General features: G+C 53.0%; 1 protein-coding gene and 1 non-coding gene across 2 annotated transcripts in view; one reads left to right on the top strand and one right to left on the bottom strand.

The window, feature by feature from the left end:
* RAB44 (RAB44, member RAS oncogene family) overlaps nucleotides 1–17001 on the top strand; it is a 28631-nt gene that overhangs the window by 7332 nt on the left and 4298 nt on the right. The window contains exons 3-11 of the mRNA XM_027525086.1: nucleotides 1318–1492; nucleotides 3174–3320; nucleotides 4090–4180; nucleotides 4587–4682; nucleotides 6943–7130; nucleotides 7898–9369; nucleotides 13082–13163; nucleotides 14501–14615; nucleotides 15707–15808. Coding sequence (XP_027380887.1) covers nucleotides 1318–1492; nucleotides 3174–3320; nucleotides 4090–4180; nucleotides 4587–4682; nucleotides 6943–7130; nucleotides 7898–9369; nucleotides 13082–13163; nucleotides 14501–14615; nucleotides 15707–15808 — 2468 coding nt within the window. The remainder of the gene's footprint in view (nucleotides 1–1317; nucleotides 1493–3173; nucleotides 3321–4089; nucleotides 4181–4586; nucleotides 4683–6942; nucleotides 7131–7897; nucleotides 9370–13081; nucleotides 13164–14500; nucleotides 14616–15706; nucleotides 15809–17001) is intronic.
* On the bottom strand, nucleotides 12393–12500 carry LOC113882343. Its single transcript, XR_003508352.1, has one exon. It is a non-coding gene; the product is annotated as a U6 spliceosomal RNA (small nuclear RNA).

Genomic DNA, 17001 nt, shown 5'->3' on the forward strand with positions numbered 1-17001 from the left:
GGTTAGACACCCCCTGTTCTTGAGACCACAGGCCTTGTTTCTGCCTGGAGAAGGTCACATTCTGGCTTTGGTTAAAGGAATATGAGGCTCCAGGGAGCAGCAGAGGGTGATATTTAGTGGGTGGAGGCTTCCCAAACCCTTAGCCCCCACTGGGCAGGGCAACTCCAACACTGGCTTCTTAAGACAGGCCTAGAAGGACCTAGAGACATCAAAGCTGGAAATATACAATATTCCAGCTAAGCTCGATGGGGAAGACCTTTGTTCCAGGGAATGGAAGGAGTGGTGTCCTTGTAGAGACCCTAAAAAGGATTGTCAGCCTTTAATGCAGCCAAAGCCACCCCTAGTTCTTGGGTCTGCTGAGTCTCCAAGAGTTTAGGAGACAACAGAAACGGGAGGCCAAGAATCTGCATTTATACTTTGGGCCCTCCCAAGAGATGGTTGCTCTGGCTCTGGTGATTGAGAGGCTGGGAGCAGGGAGGGGAAATTAGGGCCTGGAATCAGGGGTGCGGCAGACAGAACACTATTGTCCCTGTGGCCCAAGGAGCCATCTTCACATCTGTGTCCAGTTGTGTCCACTATCGGGAAGACTTCCCAATGCCTACAAAACAAAATTCAACTCCCTTCCCAGGGCCTACAGGCCAGCACTGCTGAGACCCTTCCAACCTCTTAGGCTCACGCAATACCACTCACCTCCTCCAGCCTGCCAATCTAGCTCCTACCTCAGGGCCTTTGCATGCGCTGTTCTTGCAACCTGGAATATGCTTCCTGAGAAAACTACATCACTTGCTCCTTCCTTTTTAGTCACATCTCAGTTCCAATGTCACTTCCTCAGAACCCTCCTGACCACCCTCTCTAAAGTAGACCCTGTCTAGTCTCTTAAAGGAAATTACCCTGTTCCTTCCTTTAGCTCACTTGGTAATTTTATTTATTTATTAAATGTGTCCTTTTCAGTATTCATAGAATGTCGGCTCCACCAGGGCAGAGGTTTTGGCCAATTTTGACCCCAGCACATAATAGATGCTCAATGATTATCCTTTGACCCAGTGAAAAGAATGTGTGGGCCACAGTGGAGCCGCTGTGTGACTTCTAGCAAGTCTCTTGGCCTCTCTGAGCCTCAGACGCTCATGTGTAAAATGGGCGCAGGGTCTACCTTGAGTAGTCCCGGGTTGACGTGAGGAGTGTATGACCCTGGCCCTGTATAAATGTGACTGACACAGATAAAACCATTTCCCCAAGGGCTGGAGCAGGGCAAGGTAGGAAGTCAAGCGATGGAGCCCAACCCCACTCTGCTCCTTTCTGTCCCTCTTTGTTCTGCAGAGAACATCTTTGGCTCCAGCTCGAGCACCCACAGGCTCCACAGAAAGAGGCCACTGCTCTCCAAGCGAGGATCTGTAGCCACCAGCTTCCCGGTGGTGGAGGAGGCCAACAGTGAGGAGAAGGAGGCGTTCTTTGCCTTCATGGAGCAACTAGGAGCCAGCAACTCACTGCCTGAGTAAGGCCAGCAGGGTTGGGGGTGCAGGGGGAGGCACCGCCTGTCAGAGGGGATGAGCACTGGCCCAGACGCAGGATCAAACGGGAGCTGCCAGGTAGTGTTGGGCGGATATCCTGCTTTGGCCACTTATTGGCTGTGCGACTGCAGGCAAGTAGCCTAACCCCTTACCTGCGTTTCCCTGGCTGCAGGGTGAGCAGAAGAATTGCTGTGGGATTAAATGAAGCCCCGCATGGAGAAAGCCTACCCACTGGGAGTCCATCCCACTCAAGCCCTCCCTCCTTGTCCTGCCCTATAAGGTCACTCTCCAGAAAGATTGGCAAGTTGAAGGATCAGCTCCCTAAAGGGACCCACAATCTTTTTTCTTTCCTTCTTTTGGCCCCTTCGTGTGGCATATGGGATCTTATCTCCCCAGTGATTGAACCTGCACCCCCTGCATTGGAAGTGCAGAGTCTTAACCATTGGACTTCCTGGGAAGTCCCAGGACCCACATTCGCAAAAATACAAACCTCCCAAGGGTGCCTTTTCCCCAAAAAGAGAGTCCCCCAGTGGAGTGATTTCAGGTATGGTGATGCTCTGAGTTGGGCAGGCTTAGAGACAGGAGGGCTTGGAGACAGTCTTGGGCTCTGGGATTTTTGGGGTTCACTCATGCTTAGAGAGTCGGAGAAGGCAATGGCAACCCACTCTAGTACTCTTGCCTGGAAAATCCCATGGACGGAGGGGCCTGGTGGGCTGCAGTCCATGGGGTCACTAGGAGTCGGACATGACTGAGCGACTTCACTTTCACTTTTCACTTTCATGCATTGGAGAAGAAAATGGCAACCCACTCCAGTGTTCTTGCCTGGAGAATCCCAGGGACGGGGGAGCCTGGTGGGCTGCTGTTTATGGGGTCTCACAGAGTCGGATACGACTGAAGCGACTTAGCAGCAGCATGCTTAGAGAAAGGGACCCTGCCTAAAAATACCCACCGCACACCCCTCCAGGTCCCACTGGCTCTGTTAGAACTAGCAAGGGAATCACCCTTGCCCATCTGCCCAGGTTTTCCCAGGTTCCCCTGCCCCACAGGGCTCTGTGAGGACAAGCTCTCAGAGGGTGGGGCAGGTGCTGTGGGCAGGCAGGGTGGGACTGGGGTACAGGTTGGCAGGGGAGCTGTGGTGGCAAGTGATTTACCTACTTGGCAGCTTGGCCTGGGCTCAGCCCTCAGGCATCTGTCTTCACGACTTAATTAAATCCATGTGAAAGCAGCATTTATGGAATGCCAACTCAGTGCCAGACCCCAGGCTGGTGCTCTCCACTGGGTGCGCCTCATTCTCCAGTGGCCATGTTACAAATAAGCTCAGAGAAGTCGTGGGACTTGCTAAAGGTCACGCAGCCACAGAATGGGAGAAGAGAGAAGGCAGATGGAAGCTTTGGGCCATCAGACTCCCAGATCCCCCCGCCCCACAATGAATCATCAAATCGTAGAGAGACAACGGGATGTGGGGATTCGTGAAGGGATAAGGGCACAACTGGGAGAGGTTCCTGGAGGAGGTGGCACTTGAGCTGCACCTTGCAGAGTGTAAGGAGGTTTTTGTGACCCAGCTGCCACAGTCTCTTGGCGTGTGGCCATTAGAACCTAGGAGTGGGCTTCCCTCTGCCTCCTGGTCCCACTCAAGGTTGATCTCTGGCTGTCCTCCCCTCCCAGGCAGGCGGAAATCTGGCAGCTATGGAGAAAGCTGCGGCAGGAGGAGCCCCAGCTGGCAGGCAACCTGGAGGGCTTTCTGGCCAAGATGAACAGTCGCCTACAGGAGGCACGGGCCGACAAGGAGGTTCTGGAGCTGACTCTGAGGAAGTGAGTTGGGGCCGGGTTGGCACACAGTGGATGCTCTTTACATTAGTTGAATCTTTTTTATTTTTGGCTGTGCTAATGGCAGCGTGTGGGATCTTAGTTCCCCAACCAGGGATTGAATCCGCACCCTCTGCAGTGGAAACGCAGGGTCTGAACCATTGGACCACCAGGAAAATCCCTTAGTTGAATCTTAAGTGAATTTTCTCAGCTCCAGAAGATTGGAGGCCAGGGGTTCGCAGAAGAGCCTGGGAGCTGGATGGGCAGAGCTGAGCTAGAAGAAGGCGAAACTAAGGGAATCTACTGGGAAGGACAGAGTGAAGCCTTCAGCCAAAGAGGGGATGGGCCAGTGTGTCCTGGTGCAGGGTCACTGGGGCACCTAACTCCAGGGCACCACTCACGTAGATTGCCATGCATGTGGTGATCCTGGGGTTGGCATGGGCTCAGCCCTGCCAGGGAGTCTGTGCTTGGGGGTGGGGGTGGATAGGAGGATGGTGACAGCAGGAAGTGGGGACAGAGTGATTGGGGACTGTGAGACAGGAACCAACATCCCGATGATGGTTATGGAGTCAGCAGGGTGGGCTCAGATGATCCATATCAAGGGCCTTTGTCAAGGTCAGGAGCTGTTACTGGGATGACAGTTCCCAGGGTGACAGGGGTCAGTGACCGCTGGCAGAGTGAGCCGAGCAGTAGGGTAGGCTCTGAACGTGGGCCCAGACCACCCCTGCAAGCAGCAGGGTGGCAGGGTGCTGCCTGACCCCCCCACCCCTTCCAGGAGGGACACTGACCACCATCGCGAGGTCCGGCAGCTCTACGAGGAGATGGAGCAGCAGATACATCGGGAGAAGCAGCAGCTGCAGGCTGAGGTGAGCCCCCCAGCCCCAGCCAGCCTCTCCCCCAGCCCTGGATCCCTCTGCTGCCCGCGCAGTGAGCCCAGGTCTGGCCAGCGTGGGGCAGCGGGAGGCCGCTGTGAGCAGATCGTCTCAGACCCCCCAGCGTCGGAGAGACAGTTTGCTCAGACAGACTGGGTGGGGAGTGCTCACTGCTGCCAGCTCTCAGGGGTCCCCCGGGGCCACTCCTCCCACTCTCTGGGCCTCTGTCTCCTTGTTGCCTGGGCCAGGGAAGTTGTCCTGAAACCCCCCTTCTTGTGGACACATCCTGGACCGGGCGCCCCAGGCCTGGGTGGAGGTGGCACGCGGGGAGGGCCAACCCAGGCCAGCTGAGTATTGGACTCGGCCACACAGGGGGAGCTAAGACCTCTCTGCTCCCCAGAGTGACTCCCGGGGCCTGGCCCTCAGCTCCCAGATGCAGGAGGTGCTGGAGGCCAAGGAGCGCGAGGTGCAGCGGCTGACCGAGGGGCAGAAGGAGGTGAGTGAGAAGGGCTCCCCTGGAAGCCCAGTTTCTGAGGATTCACGGACCCTGATACCCACCTCCGGAGGGTTCACTGGCTGCTGGGCTCCTGCATCAGAGGTGGCTCCCCTAGGAAAATGATGTCTCTGACCCTTTTTCTGAGACGAGGCCAGGTAAGGGCAGTGGCAGCCCTGGGACATGAATCAGAAGGTCCAGGCTCAATTTCCTGCTGTTTCAATTAAAAGCCCCACAAATCTCAGGAAAGGGTTTTGCTTGTCTTGGCCTTAGTTTCTCCATCTGTAAAATGGGCATAGTCACATCTACTGCAGCTCCCTGGCTAGTTGTATCAAAAGAGGTAATAAATGGGAAAGCCCTTTGAAGCCAGAAAGCACCAGGCAAACACGAAGTCTCAACATTGGAGAGGCTTGGTGATAAGGTGGGGCTCAGCTCTCATCTCTGCTGTCAGCTGAGTGACCTTGGGCAGGATTTTAACTTCTCTGAGCCTTGGTTTCCTCATCAGAGAAATGGAGATCAGAACTTTTGCCTTAGAAGGCTGCTGTGATGATTAGATATACTGTATTCGAGGGCCTAAGATGGTGCCTGGTGTGTAATAGGTGCTTTATATTGACTTGGCCAAAAAATGTGTTTGGGTTTTTTTCTTAACATGTTATGGTAACACCTGAACAAACTTTTTAGCCAGCCTAATACATCATAGTCGCTACTATCTCTGAACCTTACCTAGCTTCCTGGTTATAATACCTGCTGCCCCAACACCCCAGGTCTCATAACCTGTAATCACTTGCAGATGGCATTATGGCTAAGCCTTTGGGTCTGAGACCCAGCCCCATTGTCTCTTCCTTGCTCAACTTGCAGGCCACTGGCCTTAGTAAAATCGCCATGTGTTGTAACCAGGACAACCAGCATCCTTTCATCACTGGACTAGGTTCCCACAGCCTTCCCTCCTGGTTCTGCTACCTGGTTTCACCCTCTTGACACAGGTTGATCTCCCAGGAGACTCTGTAGTAGCTGCCCATTGGAGACTGAAAGTGAACTGAAAGTCGTTCATTCGTGTCCGACTCTTTGTGACCCCGTGGACTATACATTCCATGGAATTCTCCAGGCCAGAATACTGGAGTGGGTAGCCTTTCCCTTCTCCAGGGGATCTTCCCAACCCAGGGATCGAACCCCAGGTCTCCTGCATTGCAGGGTTCTTTACCAGCCGAACCACAGGGGAAGCCCTTGTAGACTTGGAGCCCTGGAGGCTGAGGCAGGCCCCTTTTGGTGAGAGAGGAGGTTGGACTTCCCACACAGGACCGTTCTGTCCTGTCCCCTGTGGACGTGAAGCCTCTCCCCCCAAGGCCGTTCATTCCTCCATCCAACCACTGTTTATGGTGCGCCCACTATGTGCCAGGCACCGCGCTAGCTCCCAGGGAACATAACAGACACATATCTCCTGCCTGTGGGGTTCTTGTCTAGTCAGGGAGATAGGTGATAAACTAAATAAGCAAGTAAAGTCTATAACATATTAGATAGTGAAAGTGCTAAGGAGAATAAAGTAAAACAGGGCAGAAGGGTAGGAGGGTTTTGAGAGGAGGGGTCAAGGAAGCCTCACTTAAGATGATGACTTTGGAGTACAGGCCTGAAGGAGGTGAGGAGTGGGCCCTGTGGTATCTGAGGGAAGAGCAGTCCAGGCAGAAGGCACAGCGAGTGCAAAGGCCCTGAGGTGGGCGTGACACGCTGTGCGTGTTCAAGGACCAGTAAAGGGGCCTGGGGGCTGGAACAGACTGAGCGGGCAGGGAGCAGGGTCATGAGAGAGGCAGCCAGAGATGTAATGGGGGTGGGGTGGGGGCAGACTGCAGGTCCGGGAGGCTGTCGTGGGGGGGACCTTGCCTTCCATTCAGCATGGTCAAGCAGCTCTCCATCTCCCGGTCTTGTGACCGGCCGTTGGACCAGGAGCTCCTTAGCGACCACACGGGCTCAGAGATGAGCAGCCAGTGCAGAGCACTGAGCAAAGGAGGATGTGGCCCCTGGTGCTGCTGGCCACCTGTGCTTCTTACGCAGTTCCCCCCTCCCTTCCCCACCCCGCCAATTCCAATGTCTCTTCCAGGTGGGAGGTAATGGAGCTAATTAGGCCAATGAGGGGGTAACACCCGATCCTATGTTTTAAGCTGGGTCTCCAGGAGCCTGGAGTCTGTGCCCCACCATGGTCTTGGGAGGCTGTTTAGTCCCCCCGAAGGGCAACTGGGCTTCTCTCCCCGTCACCCGCCACCTCCTGCAGCTGGAGGCCCAGCTCCACCGTCTCAGCAGCACACACCAGGAGGCCAGCTCGGAGAACCGGCAGCTTCGGGAGGCCGAGCGGGACCTGGCTGGGCGGCTGGAAGAGGTGCGGGGGCAGCTGCAGGTGACCCGGGGGCACCTGGATGCCGCCAGGGGCCGCGTGTCCTGGCAGATGGAGGAGGAACCCAGGCAAGTAGCTGCCATCCCCGGGCTGGGCTGCAGACAGAGGGCTTCCTGCAAGAGGGGAGAAAGGGTTTGAGTTCTCAGAGACTCTGCTCAGCCTTCAGAGCTCACGGTGCAAGTGAAAAGTGAATGTTAGTTGCTCAGTCGCGTCCGACTTTCTCTGTGACCCCATGGACTATAGTCCACCAGGCGCCTCTGTCCATGGGATTCTCCGGGCAAGAATTCTTGGAGTGCGTAGCCATTTCCTTCTCAAGGGGATCTTCCCAACTCAGGGATTGAACCAGGGTCTCCCGCATTGCAGACTATCTGAGCCACCAGGGAAGCCACACACAGACTCCCTCCTTAAACCTCACAACAACCCCACTGGGCTGGGATTGTCATGCCTGTTTCTCAGACAAGGGGGCAGAAGGGGGAAAATCACATGCCTGGACACACACGACTCACACAACTAGGATTCAAGCACACACACACACACACACACACACACACACACACAGAGGCTAGCGCAGTCCTGGATCCTTGGCAGAGTGGGATGGGCTGGAATAGTAGGAAGGCTTCCTGGAGGAGGTGAGGCTCCACATGGGCCTTGAAGGATGAGCAGGATTGGATGAGGAGAGGGGTGGGGAGTGAGTGCCGGGTGAGAAGTCCGGTGGAAGGGAAGACCTAAGGGAGGGCCAGCTGTGAGGTGTGCATCTGCTGCTGAAGGATGCAGACAGGATGGGTGTGACAGCTACCTGCCCCTTCCTGACCCTAGCTTCCTGCCCCCTTCCTAGTGTCCCCAGAACAGGTGAGGAGAAGGCTCCAGATGCTCAGGCAGCCTCCTCCGAGGAGGCTCCCCTGCCTGGACTGTTTGGGGACAACGATGACTGGGACCAGCTCCTCAGCGGCTTCGGCAGCACCCCCCTCCGTGCCCTGCAGCTCTCCTGGAGCCCACCCCCAACCCCGAAAGCCTCCTCAGGCCCCCCAACGCCCCGAGTGGTCAGGCAGATCTCCATCTCAGAGCCACATGCTCTTCTGTTTGCTCAGGAGCCCTCTTCAGATCCAGGGGGCTCTCCAAGGAGCCCCCCTGGGGTACCTTCTGGGACCGAGGAAGAGAAAGGAGCGAATCCAGATGGGCCGGACATGAGTCCCCCAGAGCAGACTGGAGAGCCCCCCAGCCAGGAAGCTAAGGAAGAGTCAGGGCTTGGCCCCGGGGTCCACTTCCCCTGGGGTCTCCCAGGGGTCTCAGCTGGGGAGCCAGGGAGCCTGGTGGCAGCTGCACTCAAGGTGCTTGTTCCTTTGGAGGGTGGGCCCCCTCCTCAAGTGACCTCGTCCCCTCCCCAGGCCTCAGCTGGGCCCAGCACACAGCTCCAGACCTCATACCCAGATGACGAGGGCCCTGGCCCTGGGCCGGTCCCACCCAAGCCTCCCCGGCAGAGAGAGGCCCTCCATCAGGACCCCCATTCTGCTGGCTCTGAGCCAAGGCTGGGGTCCTTGGGAGCTGGAGCCCTCCTGGTGGGGCTGGATGAGCCCTCCCAGGGCTTGGTGCCTGAGGGTCCGGCTCCCATGGATGGATCAGAGTGGGGCAAGTGGAGCCCAGATGCACAAGAGGGCTGTTCAGGGGAGCTGCAGGAGGCTCATGGCCAGGTCCCCGGGCTGTCCACTGTCCTCCCCCAGAGCCTGGAAGAGGAGCCCAGGGCTGAGGAAAGGAAAGCAGTGGACCAGGGAGAGTGGAAGTTCAGGTCAGAGCTGACCGTCGAGGCTCGTGGCCTGAAACTCGAGCACTCAGAACTCCCCCAGCTCAATCCCCAGCCCGCGCCTCGCCCACCTGACAGAGCGCAGGCTGAGGTTGAAGCAGAAGCCCCGGCTCCCAGGAAACCATCAGAGGGCTTTCTCCCCTTTCTCCCCATGGGGGCTCAGCCTGGGGATGGAGCAGGGCCCCCAGAGCCCACACAAACCCTTCCCACCAGGGCTGAGCTGGAAGCCCAACCCAGGCCCCAGCCTACAACTGCCCACGCAGAAGGAGAACAAGCCCCCTCTAAGTCCAGGAAGCAAAGGGCAGAGAACAGGCCTGAAGATTCAAGAATGGACTCTGGAGGTCCGGGGCTGACCCCATTCCCTGGGGACCGCACGGCCAACGAACCTTTGACCGACCCTGATTACGCCTTCCATGTCATCTTCCTGGGAGACTCGAACGTGGGCAAAACCTCCTTCCTGTATCTGCTGCACCAGAACAACTTCGCCACTGGGCTGACAGCGACTGTGGGTAAGAGCCGCTTGCAGAGGATGGCAGGGGAGGGAGGGGAGAGCCGGAGGACCGGGCTGGCGAGCTGGAGCAGGCCCAGAGCAAACCATCCCCCAGCAAGCTGTAGGTTCTGCCCTCGCCACAGGCCCTGTGTTAGATGTTATTTTATACCGGCGTAACCTGGCTATTTTACTAATCATCTCTAATTATAGGTATTTTGCTTTCTCTGCATCGATCTGATGAGCTAATAACGTGCCACGTTAACAAAGCACCTACAATTTAGGTGGCAGCACTGGCCGATGGTGAAAACAAGCCAGTCTCCACCCACATGGCCCCTGGGCAGGCCACCTCAGGGACCCCGCTGCTTGAATTTGTCCAAGACCAGCCCTAGGCCAGCCAGCCAGCCAGGCTCTGGCAGGAAGCTACGTTGGGCAAGTTGAATATTTTACACAGAATGTATTTGTAGAGTAGGGTAAGTTAGGAACACCGGTGCTTGAGTTCAGAATCCAGTTCTGCCACTTACTAATGGTATGAACTTGGAGCAAATTATTCAAGCCCTCTGAGCATAATGGGGGCAACCGTAGCGCTGACCTCTGAAAGGGGCTGTAAGAATTAGATCAGTTAATACATATCAAGGTCTTAGAATACTATCTGGCACGTATTAAGTGCTCAGTTAGTATTAGTTATTTTTATGGTTGTTATTATTATAAGTACTTTTGATAATGTCCAATCCAGTGGCTTTTGCAAGTGAAATGTCCTAAAGCCCAAAGCCTCCTCTCCCTAAGAACATTGGGATATGTGGCCACTCGCGTAAAGCCATAGAAAAAAGCTCATGGGAACGTTCGGCTTGGGGTAAAAACGGAGGGATCTGCGTCTTTGTGTCTGTCTAGGTACGCGCTAACTGGGCACCAGTGGTAGACCAGTGGGTAAAGTTCTCAAACTTTACCTAGGAGACTCCCTCACCCCCTCACCCAGGACAGCTTCTTGAACTTTTCTCTGCCTGAGAAGCCTCACCTGGGGAGCCAGTTAAAAATGCAGTGTTGTCAGGAACAGGGGACCCATAGGAGGTCTGTTCTGATGTTGAACAGGGTCACAAGGTCTGCAAGGCCACCATCATTAATCACGCAAGCCGGGGTCCCCAACCTCCAGGATCGAATGTCTGATGATCTAAGGTGGAGTTGATGTAATAACAGTGGACATAAAGGGCACAATAGATGCAATGCACTTGAATCACCCCCAAACCACCACCCGCCCCCACCACCCTAGTCCATGGAAACATCGTCTTCTATGAAACTGGTCATTGGTCTCAAAAAGTGTGAGGACTGCTGACCTCAGCTGCTGGTTACCGACCACCTGCAATGCACCAGGCACTTGCCTTATTCTGTGCCAGGGCCCCCTCACGCCTATGAGCCTCTCCCATTGTCATGTGGTAAGAAGTTTCCACGAAATTCAATAGAGAAAATACAGGTTGCGTAATTGTAAAAAGACAAGGCAAGCCTGCATGCACTGCTAGTCAGCCGGGAGGAGTGTGTGTGTGTGAAAGTGGCTCATTTGTGTGGGGCTCAATCTTTGCGACCCCATGAACTATACAGTCCATGGAATTCTCCAAGCCAGAATACTGGAGTGGGTAGCCGTTCCCTTCTCCAAGTGATTTTCCCAACCCTGGGATCGAACCGAGGTCTCCCACATTGCAGGCCGACTCTTTACCAGCTGAGCCACCAGGGAAGCCCTGATATCCAATCTGTCCCACACTTAGCTGTGGTGATCGCCATCCATCAGGCTTACCTGTCACTGGGGATGATTCCAGCTTCCTCCGTTGTACTCTCCCCACTCAGCATCACCCTCTGTTCCCACCCCGCTTTCTCGCCTGTCTGCCTTAGAGAACAGGGCTGGTGGAGGACCAGAGCCAGAGCCAATCGAATTATAGCTGACTGCGCATTTTTGTGAGGTTTCTCTGCAGCTATCCCCATTTTACACATGAGGAAAACAGAACTGAAGTCCTGGTGAACTTTTGGGCCCTATCTGGGCAGCAAAGTTCATACCTGGGGCCACCTGCCTTCAAAGCACAGGCCCTCATCCCAGAGGCTCTACGCTTTTATACGCTGAGCGCTGCCCACTCCCTGGGGTTGTTCACGTAAAACAGCAGATTTCTTGGGAAGCAGAAGACATTATAGTTCTGACAGTTTATGTGGTTTAAATTGTAACATGTGGGGATACGTGGGTAGACTGAGGGTGGGCGATGGGCAGGGAGGAGGAAGGTGGGAGTAATGCAAGTTACTAAATGCAAAGAATAATCATGAGCGTTGCTCTATAGACCATGCTGCGGATGTTTATGCAGAGACTGGATGTCATCACAGCGGGCGGGACTGGGTAACCGCAGAAGTTTCTGCAAACCCTGGGCTTCCTTAGACCTTCAGGAAAGGGGGCAGTAAAGAGAAATGGATGCTGCAGATACACTTCTGCTGAGGTCAGGACTTCCTGGCTGCCACTTCCCCCAGTCTCCTCTGGGGAGCACAGATGGGGGCGTCTGTGGCTTGTCACCACCGGAGGCAGAAGTAAGAGCTTGTGGGGGTCACCATGTGTCACCTTGAGGAAGGTCTCTACTGGCTCAAGGATCTTGTGAGGAGTCGCCTCTTTCCTGAGCTGGTCAGCGCACCATGGTGGGCTCAGCAGGGGCAAAACAGCCCCTCTCCGTCACCCCCATCCCACTCACCCCCATCCCTGGGAACTGGGGGTTGGCAGGAAGTTGCTCCCCAAAGATTCCAAGCCTCCCGGGGATTTCACTAGTACATCCACATTTCCAGGGATAGGAGGGGTCTGGAACCATGACCCAGGGAAGGATTGGTCTGTGAAATTTTGAGGAGGTGGAGGTTCAGAAAGATGAGAATTCATAGTAGATAATAAAAAAGACCACTTCCCAAGCAGCCCCTAGACATTGGACCAGACCTTGAACGTAAGTTATTCAATCCTCCCAATCACCCAGTGACATGGGTCTTTTTTTTTTTTTTTTCTCCAATTTTATTTTATTTTTAAACTTTACATAAAAAAATATGGAACACTTCACGAATTTGCATGTCATCCTTGCGCAAGGGGCCATGCTAATCTTCTCTGTATCGTTCCAATTTTAGTATATGTGCTGCCGAAGCGAGCACCATGGGTCTTTTTAAATTGCCACCTTGCAGATGAGAAAGGAAGGCTCAGAGGGGTGAAGTGACTCACACAGGCAGTAGAGCAGCAGAAGGTGGACAACTCGGAGCCCAACCGGTCCTCCTTGAAGCCGGCACTCCCTTTACCCACCCAGGTTGCCTGTCTGCCCTGCTGTCTGGGTAGAGAATAAAGATGCATGCAATAATTAGGAATGAGACAAGAAGTATTATTAAAAAATAAATGAGCGAAACTGATTTTCCTGAGTAGCCTGAGGACTAAACATTGCCATGTAGTTGAGAAGACAGGTATTTTCGTAGTGGTGGAAACAAGGCAGGGTGCCTCATGTCAGCCAGCTGTCAGGGTGGGAGTGCAGTGGGAGCTGGGTAGGCAAAGCAGGATGCTCTTCTCGGAGGATGTGGACCCTCAAGTGCGGATGGGGTTTGAAGAGCAGAAGGGAAGCCCGGCTGCCAAAAGTTCCCACCCCTCATGGCTGGTACTGGGAGCAGGTGTATATTCAGGCAGGCGTCAGCTCCAAGTCCTGGATGGTAACTAGAAAGTAGGCTTGACTCTCATCTCTGTGTCCTAGGAGTGGATTTTCGAGTCAAAAACCTGCTGGTGGACAACAAGCGCTTTGCACTGCAGCTCTGGGACACAGCTGGCCAGGAGAGGTAATGGACACTGTCGACATTAGTGGCTGAGCCTGGACTGCAGAGCAGTGGAGCCCAGCCCCGACCAGAGCCCTACCAAGTGCAAATGCAGCTTGTACCCGCTGAGGATTCAGGAGGTGGGGGATGGAGAGACGAGCCCAGGCCCAGGGCAGGAGACAGGAGAGCGCACCCAGAGGCCCCCTCAGCCTGGCGGGGTAACTGTGAGGGCTGTCCCAACGTGGCCCTCAGGGCACAGCTACTCAATCACTTTTTTTTTTTGGCTACACCTTGTGGCATGTGGGATCTTAGTTCCCCAACCAGGGATTGAACCTACACCCCCCGTGAAGTGGAGCCTTGGACTCCCAGCCACTGGTCCTCCAGGGAAGCCCTCTCACCTATCCTTCTGAAAATATTAGCTTTCGACTTTCTAGTTAAGCAGTAGCGATCAAAACTGAAAAGGGACATTATCTATGACCCGGAAGTTCTACTTCTAGAAATTCATTCTACTAATAAATTCATACTATATTATCAAAAGGACCAAGACTGTTCACAGCAATAGTGTTTACATTATGAAACGTTGGATGCCTCCTCAGCACCATCAGTAGTGGGTCAGTTAAATAAATTAGAGTCTCTTCACACAATAGAATATAATGAAGCCGGAGAAAAGATGGAGGATCCTCTTTATGTATCTTTGTGACCCCAAGGACTGTAGCCCTCGGGGCTCCTCTGTCCATGGAATTCTCCAGGCAAGAACAATGGAGTGGGTAGCCATTCCCTCTTCCAGAGGATCTTCCCAATCCAGGGATTGAACCTGGATCTTTGGCCTTGCAGGCAGGTTCTTTACCATCTGAGCCACCAGGAAAGTCACCCATTATGTACCAATAGGGAAATATCTGTAAGACATTTTATTATCTGGAGAAAACAAAGAACCGAGTATTGAATATTAGTGAGTACAGTGTTTTACATTGTATTTGCCTAAACAGTGCGTGTATGGGTGTGTGTGTGTGTGTGTGTGTGTATGAGTATATATATGCATTTATGTATATGCATGAAATATCCCTGGGAGACTATTTGAATAATGGGTAACTCTGGTTGCCTCTGGGGAGGAGGGCTGGGTAGCTGCAGGATGAAGGTAGAGTCGCCTGAGAGAGACTTTTCATTAGATGCCCTTTGGTACCTTTTGAAACCTGAGCCGTGAGGACTGTTAACCTGTTCAACAATAAGCACACCGGAAGAAGGAAAATACATGCACCCCCCCTCTGGGAAGCAGTTAGAAGCCGATGTAGCAGCTGAGGCCTAGAGAGGCCGGAGCCTGGGGTCAGGGTGCCTGGCATCACTGGCGCGGACTCTCTGGGCAGGTACCACAGCGTGACCCGGCAGCTGCTCCGCAAGGCTGACGGCGTGGTGCTCATGTATGACGTCACCTCCCAGGAGAGCTTTGTCCACGTGCGCTACTGGCTGGACTGTCTCCGGGTGAGCTGCCGGCTGCTGGGGCTGGCCCCAGTGTGCAGTCAAGAGGGAACTTGTGTCTTTCCCACTCCTTTTTGTCCCAGGATTACCAAGGACACAACGGACATGTGGGTGACAATCTGCTGAGGGCACGTGGCTGGATGGGCTGGGAGCGTAGTAGTACAAAGAAGCCACAACCACATAGTACGGTCTCCAAAACAAACTGCTTCCTGTTTCCTTCCTGTGACCATTTCTCTCCTATGCACCAAAGCTCTGTGATATATTCTTAACACCTGGGGATAATGCAAGTCTAGTGTCACTCTAGATGATCACTCCTTTGTCCATATATCTCTAGTCCTTTCCCCCACATATGTATTTGATATACGTAAGAATGAAATTCATATGCTGAAATTCTACAGCACGTACTAGCACAGAAGAGGGATATGAAGAAAGACATGTTGTCTTCTCTCTAGAAGTTTCTGGTCTAGTTGAAGAGATGCAAAGGAAGCAGAATAAAGTAATATTTGAAGGAAACTAGGTTCTGATGAGACCTGGGTTTGAATCCCAACTACCCCATCCTAACTCTGTAACCTCGGACAAGTGACTTAAACTCTCTGAATTCAATTGCCCAACTTTTCTCACAGAGGAGTTGTGAGGATTAACTTTTATAACTGCTTTCAGCACAGTACCTGGTATATAGTGAACTCTCCATTAACAGAAGCTATTATTATTATCATCCATTAAACAGTTAGGAGATGAGTCAAGGCAGCCCGTGTAATCTAACGCTAGGCTGTTCAGCACAGGCAGGAAACGACAGGCCTGGGCAGGAGCAATCCAGGAAGGCTTCCTAGGGGAGGTGACTTTGAGGTTGGCCTTGGAGAGTGGGTGACATGTTTGCTGGCTGAGAGGAGGGGTAAGTTCACTGCAGATGGAAGGGAACGCGTCAGAGGTGGGAAGAGCATGGAGTGGGTGTGATATAGAAAGTGGGCTGTGTGTGTAGGGTGGGTAGTGGCACAAGGTCAGCTTTTCCTGGAGGGCAGGGTCAGATCCACCCAGGGTCTGGCTCACAGCAGGTGCCCAACAGGTGTGGCTGAGGGGACATGTTCTGTGTGCAGGATGCAGAGTCTGATGACGTGGTCATCCTTCTCTTGGGAAACAAGACGGACCGTGAGGAGGATCGGCAAGTGTCCACTGAGGCCGGGCAGCAACTGGCCCAGGTGAGCAGCTGGGCATCAGCCCCTCCCCCAGCCTGGACTGGGCAGACCTGTCCCTGGGGGGTAGTGAATAGGTCACCCTGGCCCGGGCCACAGAGAACAATGGGCTCCTGCCCCTGCTCAATCAGAGACTAACAGCCTTCCACCCCCCCGGGCCCAAGACCCGGACACGAGACGGTAACAGACAGCAGGACATTGAACCTTACTGTTGCATTAGCAAATCCTCACAGTGTCCTGACCTACGTAAAAATTACCTTCAGAGTAAAAAGCTTTTCAAGCTTCACTTAAAATTCCCAATCAAATCTTCATTTTATCTCTGGTCTCTAATTAACATAACATTCCTTCTAATTTATTCTATCTTAAGACCCAAATTCTTCCCTGGAAAGATTGCATCAAAAGCCCCACCACCAGACAGAGGAGCATGGATACAATTTATTTTTGAGTAGAATTGAACTACGTTCCAGAAAATCTGGAGAATAATTAAGATGGAAAAAAGTCTCGCTCCCCACCCTACCTCTGACACCACCCCTCTTGACATTTCCATATCGTATTTCCTTCCCATTTCTTCTCTCATTTCTCCTAACCATGAGATCATCACTGTGGCTCCTGGTTGGTGGGAATTTTTTCCTCTTAAAAGTCGTAGCTCACTGCCTTTGACAGGAATTCCTTCTCTAGCAATTTATCCTAAGGAAAGAGTCAGAAATAATAGTTCCTAAGAGAAGAACGTAATAGATCCTGTGTATAATTGAACATGTTTGTATGAGAATGTTCTTTATGAGAACACTTGGCAACATTTGGTGGTTAATTTGTGGAGCTTCATGCAAAAAGGTAGCATTTGCCATTAAGAATCCTGTTCTGAAAAATATTTAAGGTTGTGGAGGAAATGCTTATAATATAATGTGAAGTCAGAAAAATAGCCATGTCTCTGGGGACAGGTTAGGTTGAATCATATGAGATTGCTGATATTTGACTGTTTGGCATCTATCAGAGCAGCAATTTCATACAGTTTAACCTAACAGTATAATGATATTTAGCCCACACTCCACACTCCCAATAATAAAGGGTCATATAAAAGAGAATGGAAATATTGGATTGGCCAAAAAGTTCATTCCGTTCTTTTCTAAAGAAGCTTTGGTCAACTCAACATATATTCAAACACTAACAAAAGTGGTTTATAAGTTGCACTTACATTTTCT

This window comes from Bos indicus x Bos taurus, chromosome 23 (genome assembly GCF_003369695.1).
Source record: "Bos indicus x Bos taurus breed Angus x Brahman F1 hybrid chromosome 23, Bos_hybrid_MaternalHap_v2.0, whole genome shotgun sequence".
Taxonomy (NCBI): domain Eukaryota; kingdom Metazoa; phylum Chordata; class Mammalia; order Artiodactyla; family Bovidae; genus Bos; species Bos indicus x Bos taurus.